Raw genomic sequence first — 14172 nt, 5'->3', positions numbered from 1 at the left:
ATCTTGGCATAAAGACGGTTAGAACGAAGCCTGGAGAGTACAAGTTTGGTATGTTGAATGTGTTCCTCCAAATTTTTAGAAAAAATCAGAATGTCGTCAGATAGACAATGCCAAAAGTTCCCAATATATCACGGAAGATGTCGTTCATAAATTCCTGAAACACGGCTGGGGCGTTGCACAGCCCAAACGGCATAACAAGATATTCATAGTGACCCGAACGGGTGTTAAATGCTGTTTTCCACTCGTCTGCTTCTTTTATACGAATGAGGTTATAAGCACCCCTTAAGTCAAGTTTTGAGAAGATAGAGGCTCCTTGGAGACGATCGAACAGTTCAGAAATGAGCGGAAGCGGATACCAGTTTTTCACTGTGATCTTATTGAGGCCGCGGAAGTCGATGCATGGCCTCAATGATCCATCCTTTTAAAAAAAAAAAAAAATAACAGCCCCGGCAGGAGAGGTGGAGTTGCGGATGAATCCTTTTTCCAGATTTTCCTGAATATAAGCAGTCATGGCTTCAGTCTCCGGAATGGAGAGTGGGTAGGACAGTCCCTGGGATGAGGTCGACCGGGCAATCGTACGGGCGATGAGGAGGGAGGACCTCTGCTTGTACCTTGTTGAAGACGTCCAAGTATTCATGGTACACGACAGGCAGGTAAAAACGATCGGCGGGTACCGAGTTGAGTCCAGCAACCACAACCACGGGAGGATCCGCTGCCGTAGTATCTGCGGGCGAGGACCACTGGATAGGCAGAGTACCGGACCAATCAATTTGCGGATTGTGGAGTTGAAGCCAAGGCAATCCTAATATAATCCCTACGGAGGGAGATTGGAAAATGTCAAAAACAATTACCTCCTTGTGACCATCAGCCAGGGTCAAGGTAAGGGGAATAGACTCCCAAATGATTAAAGCCGGTTGAAGTGGTCGTCCGTCGATGGCTTCAAGGCCAACTGGGCTCTTCCTTCTGACCATGGGGATTTGATTCTCCAATGCGAACTGTTGGTCCAGGAAATTACCACCCGATCCAGAATCGATTAATGCTTCGACCTTTACGGCAAGGTTGGGACCCTCCAGCGTGGCTGATAGTACAAACCTCTTAGTAAGAGTGTTGGGAGGAGAGGGGTTAGGAGAGACAGTACCCAGTAGAAGCCCCTCTACCTTTACTCGGTGTGCCCGTTTCCCAGCTTCAAGGGACAATTCTGGAGTCGATGTTCCGAGGAAGCACAGTAGAAACACAGCCTGTTCTGGTGCTGGCGCGTTCTCTCAATTGCCTGGAGTTGTTGGCTGCCAACCTGCATAGGTTCTGATGCCTCCAGGGCCAGGAGAGGCGTAGCGGCTGACCTGTGAGAAAGAACAGGGGAAGAAGAAAGGGAACATTGTCTCATGTCGTTGTTCCTGCGTACGCTGGTCCATGCGTACGCTTAGGTTGATGAGTTCCTCCAGGGACGCAGGTCGGACGTGAGTAGCCAGATCGTCCTTAAGCGTATCGGAGAGTCCGTGCCAGTACACAGCGGTGAGAGCTTCCATTGTACTTCGGCGGCCAGAGTACGGAACCCGATAGCTTATTTGGTGGCAGATTTGCGACCCTGAGAAATATGAAAAAGAGCAAATGCAGCTGTCTCGCGCCGTGCAGGGGTGTCAAGCACAAGTTGGAATTTACGTCTGAATAGAGTATAATCCTGTGTTATTTCGCATCTACGCTCCCAAAGGGGAGAGGCCCAGGCAAGAGCGTCTCCGGTAAGCAGGGCGTAAATATAAGCGATTTTGGCATGGCCAGTAGGAAACAGAGAGGGAGACATTTCGAACTGCACCTCACATTGGTTTAGAAAACCGCGGCAGTTAAGGGGGTTCCCATCATAGCGATTTGGAGAAGGAATTCGTGGGCCAGGACTAGCGTAGGTAGTGGCCATTGTTGGTGCAGGGGCCGTAGAACCGTTCTGTTGGGCAAAGGTGCCAATTGCTGGGTGACAGTGGACAGCTGATCGCTAACAAAGCGTAAGGCCTCTATGGTAATACTTGTACCCACCTCGGGGGGGGTCTGCGTTTGTTGGGCTCTGCATAATGTCACACCTGTATGCCCGCAGACCTGGCTAGACCCCAGTACAGAGGTGGGAACGGTATGATACCACACACCCACAGCAGTGGGAGCAAGCCCGGAGTGTGGTATAGCGTTGCTGGGCCTGTTGGAAGAGTTGTTAGAGTATACTTGCAACGCTTGGGATAGTCCGAAAGAATAGTCGTGTCCGTGTGCCAGATTCAGGAGTCCAGAGGTTAACGTAGTAGAAGGCGTAGCAGTGTTCACAGGGATACCAGAGAGCAGAGTAGTCCAGGACGAGCAGGGGTCAAAACCAAGGAGATCCAAGATAACACAGGAGCAGGATACAGGGAGTACACGGAGAGAGCAAAGCATAGGTCAGGTACACACAGGGAAACAGGAACTATGCAGAGCAGGGAAGAAGTGGACAGACAGGGATTATAAAGGAGGAGTTACCAATGGGAGACAGGGGAGGAGTAGAGAGAGAAGTGGGAGACAACAGGGATTGGACAGGGAGAGAAGAGGAGGAGACAGCAGGGGCAGACAGGGGAAAGGCCTGTAAAGATTGGGAGGTGGAGACCTGAGAAACAGGACAAGAGGAACCTGTGCGCGCGCCCTCTGTAAGGTGGGAGTGCACGTGCACTGGTTGCAACACAGAGAGGGATGGCATGGAGCAAGGGAAAACCGCAGGGGACGGACGGAGTTCAGAGAAGGGGATCATGCGCGCGACCTGAGACCGCGAGATGGCATGCAGCGGCAGAGCGGAGGAGGCAGGTGATTCAGGGAGAGCCGTGGCGGAGCGTGTGCGCATGCCCTCCGAGGGCTGGGGGAGTGCACGCACCGGACGCGTCACCAGGTGCACGGAGCACCACGCTGCGGGCACCACGCCAGGAGGAGGCAACAGATCGGGTGGCACCACAGGGGCAGGTAACGCTATGACTGCGGGAGCAGGGAGGATCAAAGCAGGGGCTCAGGGAACGCATGGGTATACGGGACCTGCGGGGAACGTGCTGCGGCAGGGGGAGAGAAGTAGAAGGTAAGGGAGCTGAGTGGGAAGGAGTAACAGGAGATGGGAGAGAGGGACAAGGAATCTCCTGAGTGGTCACACATTGGAAGGGTTATGGACTTGAAGAGAATTCATGAATTAAATCTAGGGCTGTCCATGCACCCAGACTGGTCCAGGCGTTTCATTGGAGATTCCCTGCCAAATCGACTTAGATCGCCCTGAGGTCTCTCCTAGAGAGTACTGTTAGGATTCTGCTCGATCCGTGCCGGGTTTTTCTGGCAGTTCAGGTTTTCCAGACTGCCTGCTCTTTCTGCTCAAACTGGCTATTTTGGGTACTGGCAGCCTGCTATATAAGGCTGCAGTTCCTGGTGGGAGTCGCCGAGCAAAGTTCCTACATTTGGAAGCTCTTGTTGGTCTTTGCAGTCACCCTTTACCCTTTTGCATATTTTGATTCCCCTGTTGCTGACCCCCAACCGTGACCGCAACCTCGCTGCTTTCTGCCTGCCCTGACCTGCCTGTCTCCTGGACTTTGCAACTTTACAGCCAGCCCTGACCCCTGCCTGCTTACCGACCACGGATACTCTTACAGGACTCTGTCCCTGGGCTCTGGTCGGTTTATTTACATCCCTACCTCAGCCCCGCGGGTCCGCTTCCTGATTTGGGATGAGCACCATCACAAAATGTTTCTTTAGCATAGCACTATGGGGGAGATTCACTGAGCTCCTTTAATAGTTATGGGAGCTCGATCCTGCATTACCGGCAATTCAAGTCAGTGGCAGATTACGCGAAATGGAGCTCTGATAGTCCTTATTGCAACGTAGGGAATCCCAGCCCCTGGGGCTGCTTTGAATTATAATTTTTAAAAAAAAAGTGTTTTTAATACAAGGTGTTGACAGGATTTTCATCACGTTGTAGTTCTAGTAGTCGTATTGGTTCTGGAGAAACGTAGACTCGATGTAGGTTGTAATACCTTTTTGGGGGCCAACATTACACATTTTCATGAAGTTATTCACTTGAAGAAGAAACCTATGAGATTTCGAAAGCTCTACACACTATGGGGCATATGTATCAAGGCAGAAGCGGGGCAATTTGGGGATTATCTTTCTCGTATGTAATAAAGAAAATAATCCCATTGAAATGTTTAGGATTTTTCTTCTTTGATACATCTTGTGCAGTTTTTTTGCCCCAGAATTGGTTTTCTTTTGCCTTCACACATACTGTAGGGCAAATTCCAGTACAAAGACGTTATTTTGTTGCAACTCGCAGGCAACATTAGCATTTTGTTTTGTGAGGCGTTTCTCATAAATCGTCAAGCTTTGCCAAAACATTTTTTGTCAACATGCAAGGTCACATGCTCCTTTTACATTCCACCACTTACTGTTATTCTGGCAAACATTGTGATAATGGCAACATTTCGTTCATTTTTTACCTTTACTGAAAATTTACAAAAGTGCAAAGCCCTTTTGAAGACATTTGCACACCTCGAACCCAAGTATCTGAAGTTGAAACGGAACATGTATGGTATAAGTTCATATGGCGACAAAGTGATAGTGTAAAAACAGGCGCTGAAACAATACTAGTGATCACCAATTTATAAGTGAATAAATATTAGTTTAGAATAATACTAATAAAGTGCGTGAATTTAAGTGACAAATAATAGTGCAAAAAACACGTGTATATAAGAAGTTGTAACCCCTGCTCAAACCCTCTGGAAGGGACTGTCTTCACTGGTCCCAGATGATCGATATATGTTCTCACAACCCAGGGGGAGCATAAAGGAAAAAACAACAGAGAAAACACAAACTAAGTGCAGACTGTATGCTACAGTGTAACAATGTGTGAGGAAACTTGGCTCTCGTGTGCAGCCTAGTCACAGGATAGCAGTAAGGTAAGGGCAATAACAGGATCTGTGGAATCTTGTAGTGTCGTCTAGGTATAGACAGGATACCTCTCACGTTCATGAATCAGGTAGATGGTAACATGGAAGGGTAAAAAGAAATCTCCATGGTGCAGGTCAATATAAAAAGGTAACTTTATAATGTAGTTAAAAATTGCGCACTTACAATGTAAAAATCAAACACAAGCATTTGGCACTATAACAAGTGACTCAGGAGTGTAAGGATGTGGCCACCGCTCACCGCTCACCGCTCACCGCACCGCAGCTGCTTATCCGCTCTATACCGTGGTACTGTTGGGATCACCTCCAGAGACAGGCTCGATCACCGCGCCCCCGTTGTTCGTCCGCTATACACCGTAGTGCTATCGGTATCGCCTCCGATGCATTCTCCGGTGCGATACGTCACTTCCGGTTCGCGCACTGAGCTCCGTCACGTCACTTCCGGTGCTGCTGTTTGACGGACGGCTAGCAGGACCAATCAGTGCACTTCCTGGGTGGGTACTCTACGCGTTTCACCCAATAGGACAAAGCCTATTGTCCTATTGGGCGAAACGCGTAGAGAGGACCCACCCAGGAAATGCACTGATTGGTCCTGCTAGCCGTCCGTCAAACAGCAGCACCGGAAGTGACGTGACGGAGCTCAGTGCGCGAACCGGAAGTGACGTATCGCACCGGAGAATGCATCGGAGGCGATACCGATAGCACTACGGTGTATAGCGGACACACAACGGGGGCGCGGTGATCGAGCCTGTCTCTGGAGGTGATCCCAACAGTACCACGGTATTGAGTGGACGAACAACGGCATTGCGGTGAGCGAGCCAGTCTCTGGAGGTGATCCCAACAGTACCACGGTATAGAGCGGATAAGCAGCTGCGGTGCGGTGAGCGGTGAGCGGTGAGCGGTGAGCGGTGGCCACATCCTTACACTCCTGAGTCACTTGTTATAGTGCCAAATGCTTGTGTTTGATTTTTACATTGTAAGTGCGCAATTTTTAACTACATTATAAAGTTACCTTTTTATATTGACCTGCACCATGGAGATTTCTTTTTACCCTTCCATGTTACCATCTACCTGATTCATGAACGTGAGAGGTATCCTGTCTATACCTAGACGACACTACAAGATTCCACAGATCCTGTTATTGCCCTTACCTTACTGCTATCCTGTGACTAGGCTGCACACGAGAGCCAAGTTTCCTCACACATTGTTACACTGTAGCATACAGTCTGCACTTAGTTTGTGTTTTCTCTGTTGTGTTTTCCTTTATGCTCCCCCTGGGTTGTGAGAACATATTAGTTCATATGGCAACATCTTGCCTCCGAATTTTCTGGCATCAATAGAATAGTGATTATTTTGCCAGGATTACTAGTGCCGGACACTTTAGGCAGAAGTTGCAGTAAGTCAAAGGAAAGACGCTATCCTGTCTGGCCATGATCCTCTGTGAGTAATGTCGCCTTGAGAGCATAATTACAATTTCTGTGAAATTAAATGTCCCATCTAATAATTGGATAGTCAACAGCAGCAGTAAAATCAATCACATTATTTATTCTTCCTAACGTATACATTCTAGACCTGAAATTTAATTTCTTAATAATAACCACAATTATATTCCTAATTAAAATCGGACAACAATATATTGTACAATAATACAGAAACAATGCCCTAGGTATATCAAGCTGTGATAGATCAAAAATGTGGTGTTAATGGGGAAGAATATTGGTGACTATTGGTGACTTTTAGCAGGCACGTCATCTACATGTTTCTGGTTCAAATAATGCATATTTTAAAGTGCGCTTTAAAAATATAGGAACCAGGCACAAGATGAGTAAATAACGCCAATTTACTAATGTTGATGCTAATAGAGCACTCTAATACCCCTGAGTGAAGTAAGGAGATATGAATTAATTTAAACTTCATTTTAATATTAATCAAATTAAAATAAAGGTGGTATGTATATAAACAACAGGTGGTAACTACTTCACTCAGGGGTATTAGAGTGCTCTATTAGCTGGGTTTCTTTATTCTTGACACACATTCCCAGCTAGCTCAAACTCCTACACCCACCACATCATGAATACATATACGTATATATTTATGTCAAAAAAGAGTGCTACTGGGCGTGGCAAATGTATACAACAAAAGACAGGGGTGCCCATTGCTACATCCAATTGACAAAACATATATGGGAATAAGTACAAAGTTCAAATACTTCAATAATAATAATAATTACTTGGTTATTTAGTTAAACCCTTTGGCCAAAGCGTTATAAGCCTGCATACCAAACGTCAAGGTATAACCAAAAATGCAGGCCCTACACTACACTGTGACCTGTTACCTCTGTATGAGGGGAAAGAACCATAGTAGGTCCTGTTCTTGGGGGCACCTCCCCCCCAGAGCTCACTCCTCCTCACCTTTTTAACTTAGGGGGTCTTTCACTTTGCTGCAAGAACAGGACCTACTATGGTTCTTTCCCCTCATACAGAGGTAACAGGAAGGGTTCACAGTGTAGTGTAGGACCTGCACTATTGGTTATACCTTGACGTTTGGTATGCAGGCTTATAACGCTTTGGCCAAAGGGTTTAACAAATAACCAAGTCATTATTATTATTATTGAAGTATTTGAACATTGTACATATTACCATATATGTTTTGTCAATTTGATGTAGCATTGGGCACCTCTGTCTTTTCTTTATTCTTGGGTATATTATTGGTCATTCTATCCCGGTAGTAGCACCATACCCCAACAACACCTTTTACCTATACCGAACCAGCCGAGATGGGGTTCTTTATATATACATATACCGTATATATAAATTCTAACAATAACTTTGTTAATTGTATACACAATGTTTTGATAGGGCGAACACCCAGACAAGTTGTACAGACTGCATGAGTGTTCATAGAATACATATTATAAAGTGTACAGTGAATTAACAAATATGATGATAAGTGATGTGTGTGAATGAAGTGAATGTCATTGAAATAATGTATATGTAGAAGTGTAAATATATATGTAGATATATGTTAAGTTCTATAAGGATTTTAAACGGGATTAAATTACGTGGAGTGCCACCTCCTCCTCCCCCCCCGCTGGTGCATGGTGCCACCTCCTCCTCCTCCTCTCCCCCTGCTGGTGCATGGTGCGACCTCCACCTCCTCCTCTCCCTGGCTGGTGCACGTCGCCACCTCCTCTCCCCCCGCTTGTGCATGGCGGCTCCTCCTCCTCCACTGGTGCACAGTGCCACCTCCTCCTCTCCCCCCGCTGGTGCATGGCATCTCCTCCTCCTCTCCCTCCGCTGGTGCACGGTGCCACCGCCACCTCCACCTCCTCCTCTCCCCCTGCTGGTGCATGGCGCCTCTTCCTCCTCTTCCCCCGCTGGTGCATGGCACCTCCTCCTCTCCCTCCACTGGTGCACAGTGCCACTTCCACCTCCTCCTCTCCCCCTTCTGGTGCACAGCGCCTCCTCCTACTCTCCCTCCTCCTCCTCTCCCCCTGCTGGGGCATGACGCCTCTTCCTCCTCTTCCCCCGCTGGTGCATGGCACCTCCTCTCCCTCCACTGGTGCACAGTGCCACTTCCACCTCCTCCTCTCCCCCTGCTGGTGCACAGCGCCTCCTCCTACTCTCCCTCCTCCTCTCCTATCGCTGGTGCATGACGCCTCTTCTTCCTCCTCTCTCATCGCTGGTGCACAGTGCCACCTCCTCCTCTCCCTCCGCTGGTGCATGGTGCCACCTACTCCTCCTCTCCCCCGCTGGTACACAGTGCCTCCTTCTCCTCTCCCCCCACTGGTGCATGGCGCCTCCTCCTCCTCTATCCTGCTGGTGAACGGTGCCTCCTCCTCTCTCCTTGCTGCGCTGTCTCCTCCTTCTCTTCACCCGCTGGTGCTTGGTGCCACCTCCTCTCCTCCTGCTGGCATGCACTGGAAGAAGGCAGGGTGGCACCAGTGGCTCCCCGAAGATAAGATGTGCGGCTATCATAGGGGAGGGGAGCTTATGTAGGGGACTGGGTATTTTGTGTGTGTATATTGTGGGGCAAAGGGGTATTGTGTATTTGTGTGTGTGTGTGTGTGTATTGTGGGGCAGGGGGTATTGTGTGCGTGTGTGTGTGGTGGGGGACAGACCATGAGTGAGAGAGAGGGGGGAAAGAATGATGGAGGAAGTAGAGCGAGAGAAGGGAAGGGAGAGAGGGAATGAGGGGAAGGAGGAGAGAAAAGGGAGGGATGAGATAGAGAAGGGACGGGGGAGGAGATGGGGGAAAGGGAGAGAGAGGGAAGAGAAGGAATGGGGGGAAGAGAGAGAGATACCAGCGTTTATGTATTTTTTATAAGGTAAACGCAAGAATAAATTATATGCGTAGGTTATAGTGACTGTTTATAAATGAAAAATTCTGGTGCAGCCCAAGTCTTGCAATCTGACTTAAGAATTGACAACCGGGCTATTCTGCCTTTGACGGGCCTGTCTTAAAGCATTATAGTAGTTTCATTTTACACAGATTATAAAAAGAACCGAAAGCAGAGTGCAATTACAGGTGCAGCCGACGTGCTGCAACGGGACATACACAATGCACCAGAAGGGGAACCGGTCAATGCGTACAATCAGCCGCACGCAAGATGGTGGCCGGACTACCATGTTACTTCCCCTGTAATAACCCTGATTACATCTCTATGTCAGCAACATTGTTAATGTGCTTTTAGAGGGAGATGCAAATGAATTGATTGGACTTCAACTGAGTCATTCACTTCTGTCACAGGTGGAACTTGAAACCAGGGGGTCGTTTATTAGATTCTCCTGGCTGAGTAACTGGATCAAAGCCGATGCGGAAACACTGCACTCGATTTATCCAAGAAGAACATCGCACTGAGTTTAATGCTTTTCATTAGTTACTGTGGGGCCGTCTTTTGTCCCCCTGAGCAGCCGGGAGACTTAAGTAAATACACCCCCAGATCTTTTAATGTAACACAATGGGGCATATGTACTTTATCAAGGTAAAAGCAGTACAATACTGGGGCACTACATCTGCACCATATGAAAGAAAGAAAAAATCCTATTGGTTTCTTTAATATATCTGGAGCAGTTTGGTTTGCCCCAGTATTGCAGCACTTTTGCCTTAATACATAAGCCCCTATGGCATGCGTGTATGTTTAGTATATTGCTGTATATTTCTGGTGATACCTTGTAGGAGAACAAAATAAGAGCTCTTCATAGATTAAATTAGAGTGGACAGAGCTTTCAAAACCTCACCGGTCTCTTCTTCAATTATACTGCGATTGATATGTGATTGATATGCACAGTAATATAGATGTCATACCTTTGCTTTGGAAAGTTGTACGTGTGTTAGATGTACCCTTATCTTTCAGTCTCACTCATTTCATATGTTTTGGTTATAGCTGTTCACATGACCTCGGCGTAACCCCTCCCCCCCCCCAAAAAAATATCCCCTTCAGCATTAATATAAAATAATAAAATAATAAATAATAAACCCCTTCAGCGTACCCATGAATGACATACAGCCAATGTTCTGGAAATTAATAGCACACAGTGCCATCTTTATAGGATGTTTGTTGTGTAGACCAGGGGAGCGCAAACTTTTTTCCCTGCACCCCCCTGCCGGCAGTTCCCCTCTCTCCGCGCCCCCCACCACCCTCTTGCCGCGGCTCCGGCATCGGCATCGTGACATCATGTTGCCATGGCAACGTGACGTCACATGACTGTGCAGCGTCATCTGATGCCGCGTTGCCATGGCGACCCGTCTAATCCGCCGCCGGAGCCAAGGTAATTTAAGTGCCTTCGGGAAGCGCGCGGGGCCTCTGTAAACCCTGCGCCCCCCGCAGTCAGTCTCAGTCCCCCAGTTTGCGCACTGCTGGTGTAGACCACACTTTTCACCACAAGTAAAGTGAAGATACTGTACCTTACATTTATTATATTTGTGCCTTTTTTTGTGTTTTTACTTTGAACCAGCCTTGGAAACCACAATATCTATTTGTCTCAGTTTTCTGCAGTTATAAGGCATACAATAGGACACAAGGACGGTAATATTTACAGAAACATTTCCCATAGACATCTCCAGTAGTACGATATCTACTACATATATTTAGAGTGAGGATCCTCCATAGTTATTATTTTTGTGCCTGCGTCTGATTGGCTACCATTGTCTTTACCAAATCATTACCCATTTTTACCCATTTTCTATTAAGTCATTTGAACTAATTTCATTGTTTTCGTCCTCATGTACAGAGTGCAACTTAGTAGGGATCTTGTTCTTTTCAGTGTCCTCATTGATATATTATTGATATATTTACTTACTGTATGTGTTTACTCTTAAGGGATCAAAGTCTTCTGGCTGCAAAACATTATATGTAATGTTTTTGCAGACCATTGTGGCAGCAAAAGGGTTAAAAGAAGAAAAAAAACATTATTTTAAGCAAGATTAATTTTCTTTCAGATATCTGTTGCTTTTTTGTGCCCCTGTTTTGCAAGTAGGGAAACGGAGAAATAGACCCATTTTGTGTACAGTATTTATTTAGTATGTACCAATGGATTGTTTCACAATATAACATGTTCTATAGCTGTATTGGTCCTGGAGAAGAGAAACTTAATTGTCAGTTGTGATAACTTTTAGCGGACCAACATCAGAGTTTATCATAGATGAGATTACAATGTGCAGAGATTTCGAAACCTCGTAGGTTTCTTCTTCAAGTGAACTTCTTCAACAAGTACGCTTAAAGAAGAAAGCTGCAGCCGCAATGGCTAGAATGCAAAACAGCATACAGCGATGGCAACCTCCACACACCCAAGGTTAGAGATTCCAGACCAAGATTGTTTACATTTCATGGATAAGTACTGAAAGGTATCTGTGAGACTATTACAGTTTATATGACTACTGTACTGATGCTACAAATCAGTGCGACAGACTCCAAATCAATGATACTCAAAGTAACATTAAATTTGAAGGCAGATTAGAACCACTTAGCCTACCCAGTCTGTTCATTTTCCAATGGGTTGGAAAATCAGAGTTGACAGGGCTCGGCATATTTTTGAGAACTCCCTCTGCTTGCCCCGCCTGGTCTACAGTGGCGCACTTTGGTAAATTGAAAAGAAAATGGGATATATAATATTTTGTCAGGTGGGAAATGTCTGCATTACTTGTTGTACAGTACATGTTGAAGCAAAAGACGCTGAACTTACTGGTTGAAGACCATTCTAGAGAAGAGTCGTTCTCCACACGCTCATAGAAAGGTGATACAACTTTATGGTATATTTCAGGTTTCTCTACAACAGTTAAAGCTATCTTCCGTGCCAGATCATCCATGTCATTTTCACTGAGCAAGTTGTGATGGTATTCCTTGGATATCACTTCCTTTTCAACAAGCTGATCCAAAAATATCCTGATGTCAAAAGACGTGTCGCTGGAGACCGTTCTTCTTACAAATGGCAGGACCTCCTCAAACAGATTCATATCTGTAAATAAAGACAGTGGGATAGGGTATGAACTCCAAGTCGTCCTTTAATCAAGTTATCTTTGCCTTCAAAACTAATGTAGTGGCAAGAGAAAAATAAAGATTTCTTTATACACTATAGTTTCCTCATTTTTCTGTAGCAACAAATATCTCTTTTTTTTTTTCTCCAGATGTAAATACTTCATACGAAACCACAAGGAGAACTATTTGCTTCCTAAATTTTTGTATAACATTTTAGGAAGCTGACATTTTAAGTGTATTAAAAGGTATTCGTCTTAACTTTTCACATGAGGCGTGACTGGCTTTCACGCAGTGGGTTTTAACTTCAACTTTTTAGTCGCTCTATTTCCTTAAGTTATGAAATATCTAAAAATGTTTCTCAGGGCCAGATTTACTAAATGGTGCTATGTCTTGGCATACCTTATCATCCATACAGGTCCAAATAATTGTGATGTAACCCCTATATGTGCGCTATGGACCATGTGTGCTCTGTTTTGAAGTATACAGTATTACATTTACAGTATTTACAGTAACTTTAGTATTTCCCCTTTGTACAAAATGACCAGAAAGGCAATGAAAAAATAGTCTATTCAATATTCTGATTTTTAAACTACTGACTTCTGGCCTTTAATTCCCCAATGCCAAACAGGAATGTGAAACATTGTGACTGTATCAATGCTTTTAGTTACAATTAGTGGCAATAACATGATACTGTAGTTAACAAGAGTAAAAAGGAATTTGACTTATTTTCACTATATACAGTACTAGGGGGGTTTATACAAGTCTCCCAGTTGTACATTCATTTTTAAATACCACAATTTCCAGCATTTGAAAATCTGGCTTCTTAACACAATAATAGAAAAGTCTACTGTCTCGCGCTCTGGAAGAGGCTGAATAGTGATTCGTTCATAAAGTCTTGAATATCACGTAGGGATAATAAGTGTATTAAAATTCCATCCAACTCTAAAACACTCAGACGGGTTCTGCTGGAAGATGTGGAATAATCTTACCTCCTATTATAAACCTGAAATTGATAGTGCTTAGGTGGTAACCCGTGCAGTGGCGTCTGCTTGGTCCGCAGTGGTCTGGACTGCTAGTGGTGTCGCTCAGTGCATGCCTCCTGGATAGGTAATGACGTGAAGAAACAAGGAAGGGATCCGGAGAAACAGCGGAGTGAAGCAAGTCAAAATTAGCACGGGAACCCAGGAAAGTGAAAAAATATGAAAAGCTTTATTCGGACATACAGTACACAGAAGTGGTCTCAAAAAGAGAAATTCCCACGCGTTTCGCACCTAGGTGGCACTTTCTCAAGGAGCTCACTCCTTGAGGAAGCACCTCTTAGGTGCGAAACGCGTGAGTTTTTCTCTTTTTGAGACCACTTCTGTGTACTGTATGTCCGAATAAAGCTTTTCATATTTTTTCACTGACCTGCTTTTACTCCGCTGTTTCTTCGGATCTCTTCCTCATTTCTTCTTAACACAATAACCTGAAGGTTTGTTTCAAAACAAATGTGGTTCTTGTACACAATGCGAATATGTGTCATCGACTGCAGAATGTTCTAACGTTTAAAAAACAAAACGGCTTGGATATATAATAGTCATTATTTAATTAATTGTCATTCCAAATATGTAGTGTACATGGCACTATGTACATGTGTAAATGTTGAATGCACTATTAGCACTTTTAGATAGTGAATCTATGAAAACATGCATGTCCCTGAAAAAAGGAAATTGACTTACAGTATGCCACTGTTTTATGTGTGTTAGAAACATATGATGG

General features: G+C 45.3%; 1 protein-coding gene across 3 annotated transcripts in view; it reads right to left on the bottom strand.

The window, feature by feature from the left end:
• CIITA (class II major histocompatibility complex transactivator) overlaps positions 1 to 14172 on the bottom strand; it is a 140539-nt gene that overhangs the window by 106669 nt on the left and 19698 nt on the right. For 2 of the 3 annotated variants that reach the window (XM_075565345.1, XM_075565347.1), the window contains exon 2: positions 12122 to 12394. In XM_075565345.1, the coding sequence (XP_075421460.1) occupies positions 12122 to 12392 (271 nt within the window). In that variant the 5' untranslated portion in view covers positions 12393 to 12394. Of the gene's footprint in view, positions 1 to 12121; positions 12447 to 14172 lie in introns of those variants that run through there. The other variant, XM_075565346.1, reaches the window with a different exon arrangement.

Source organism: Ascaphus truei, chromosome 11 (genome assembly GCF_040206685.1).
Source record: "Ascaphus truei isolate aAscTru1 chromosome 11, aAscTru1.hap1, whole genome shotgun sequence".
Taxonomy (NCBI): Eukaryota; Metazoa; Chordata; class Amphibia; order Anura; family Ascaphidae; genus Ascaphus; species Ascaphus truei.
This window is presented reverse-complemented; position numbering and strand designations above follow the sequence as displayed.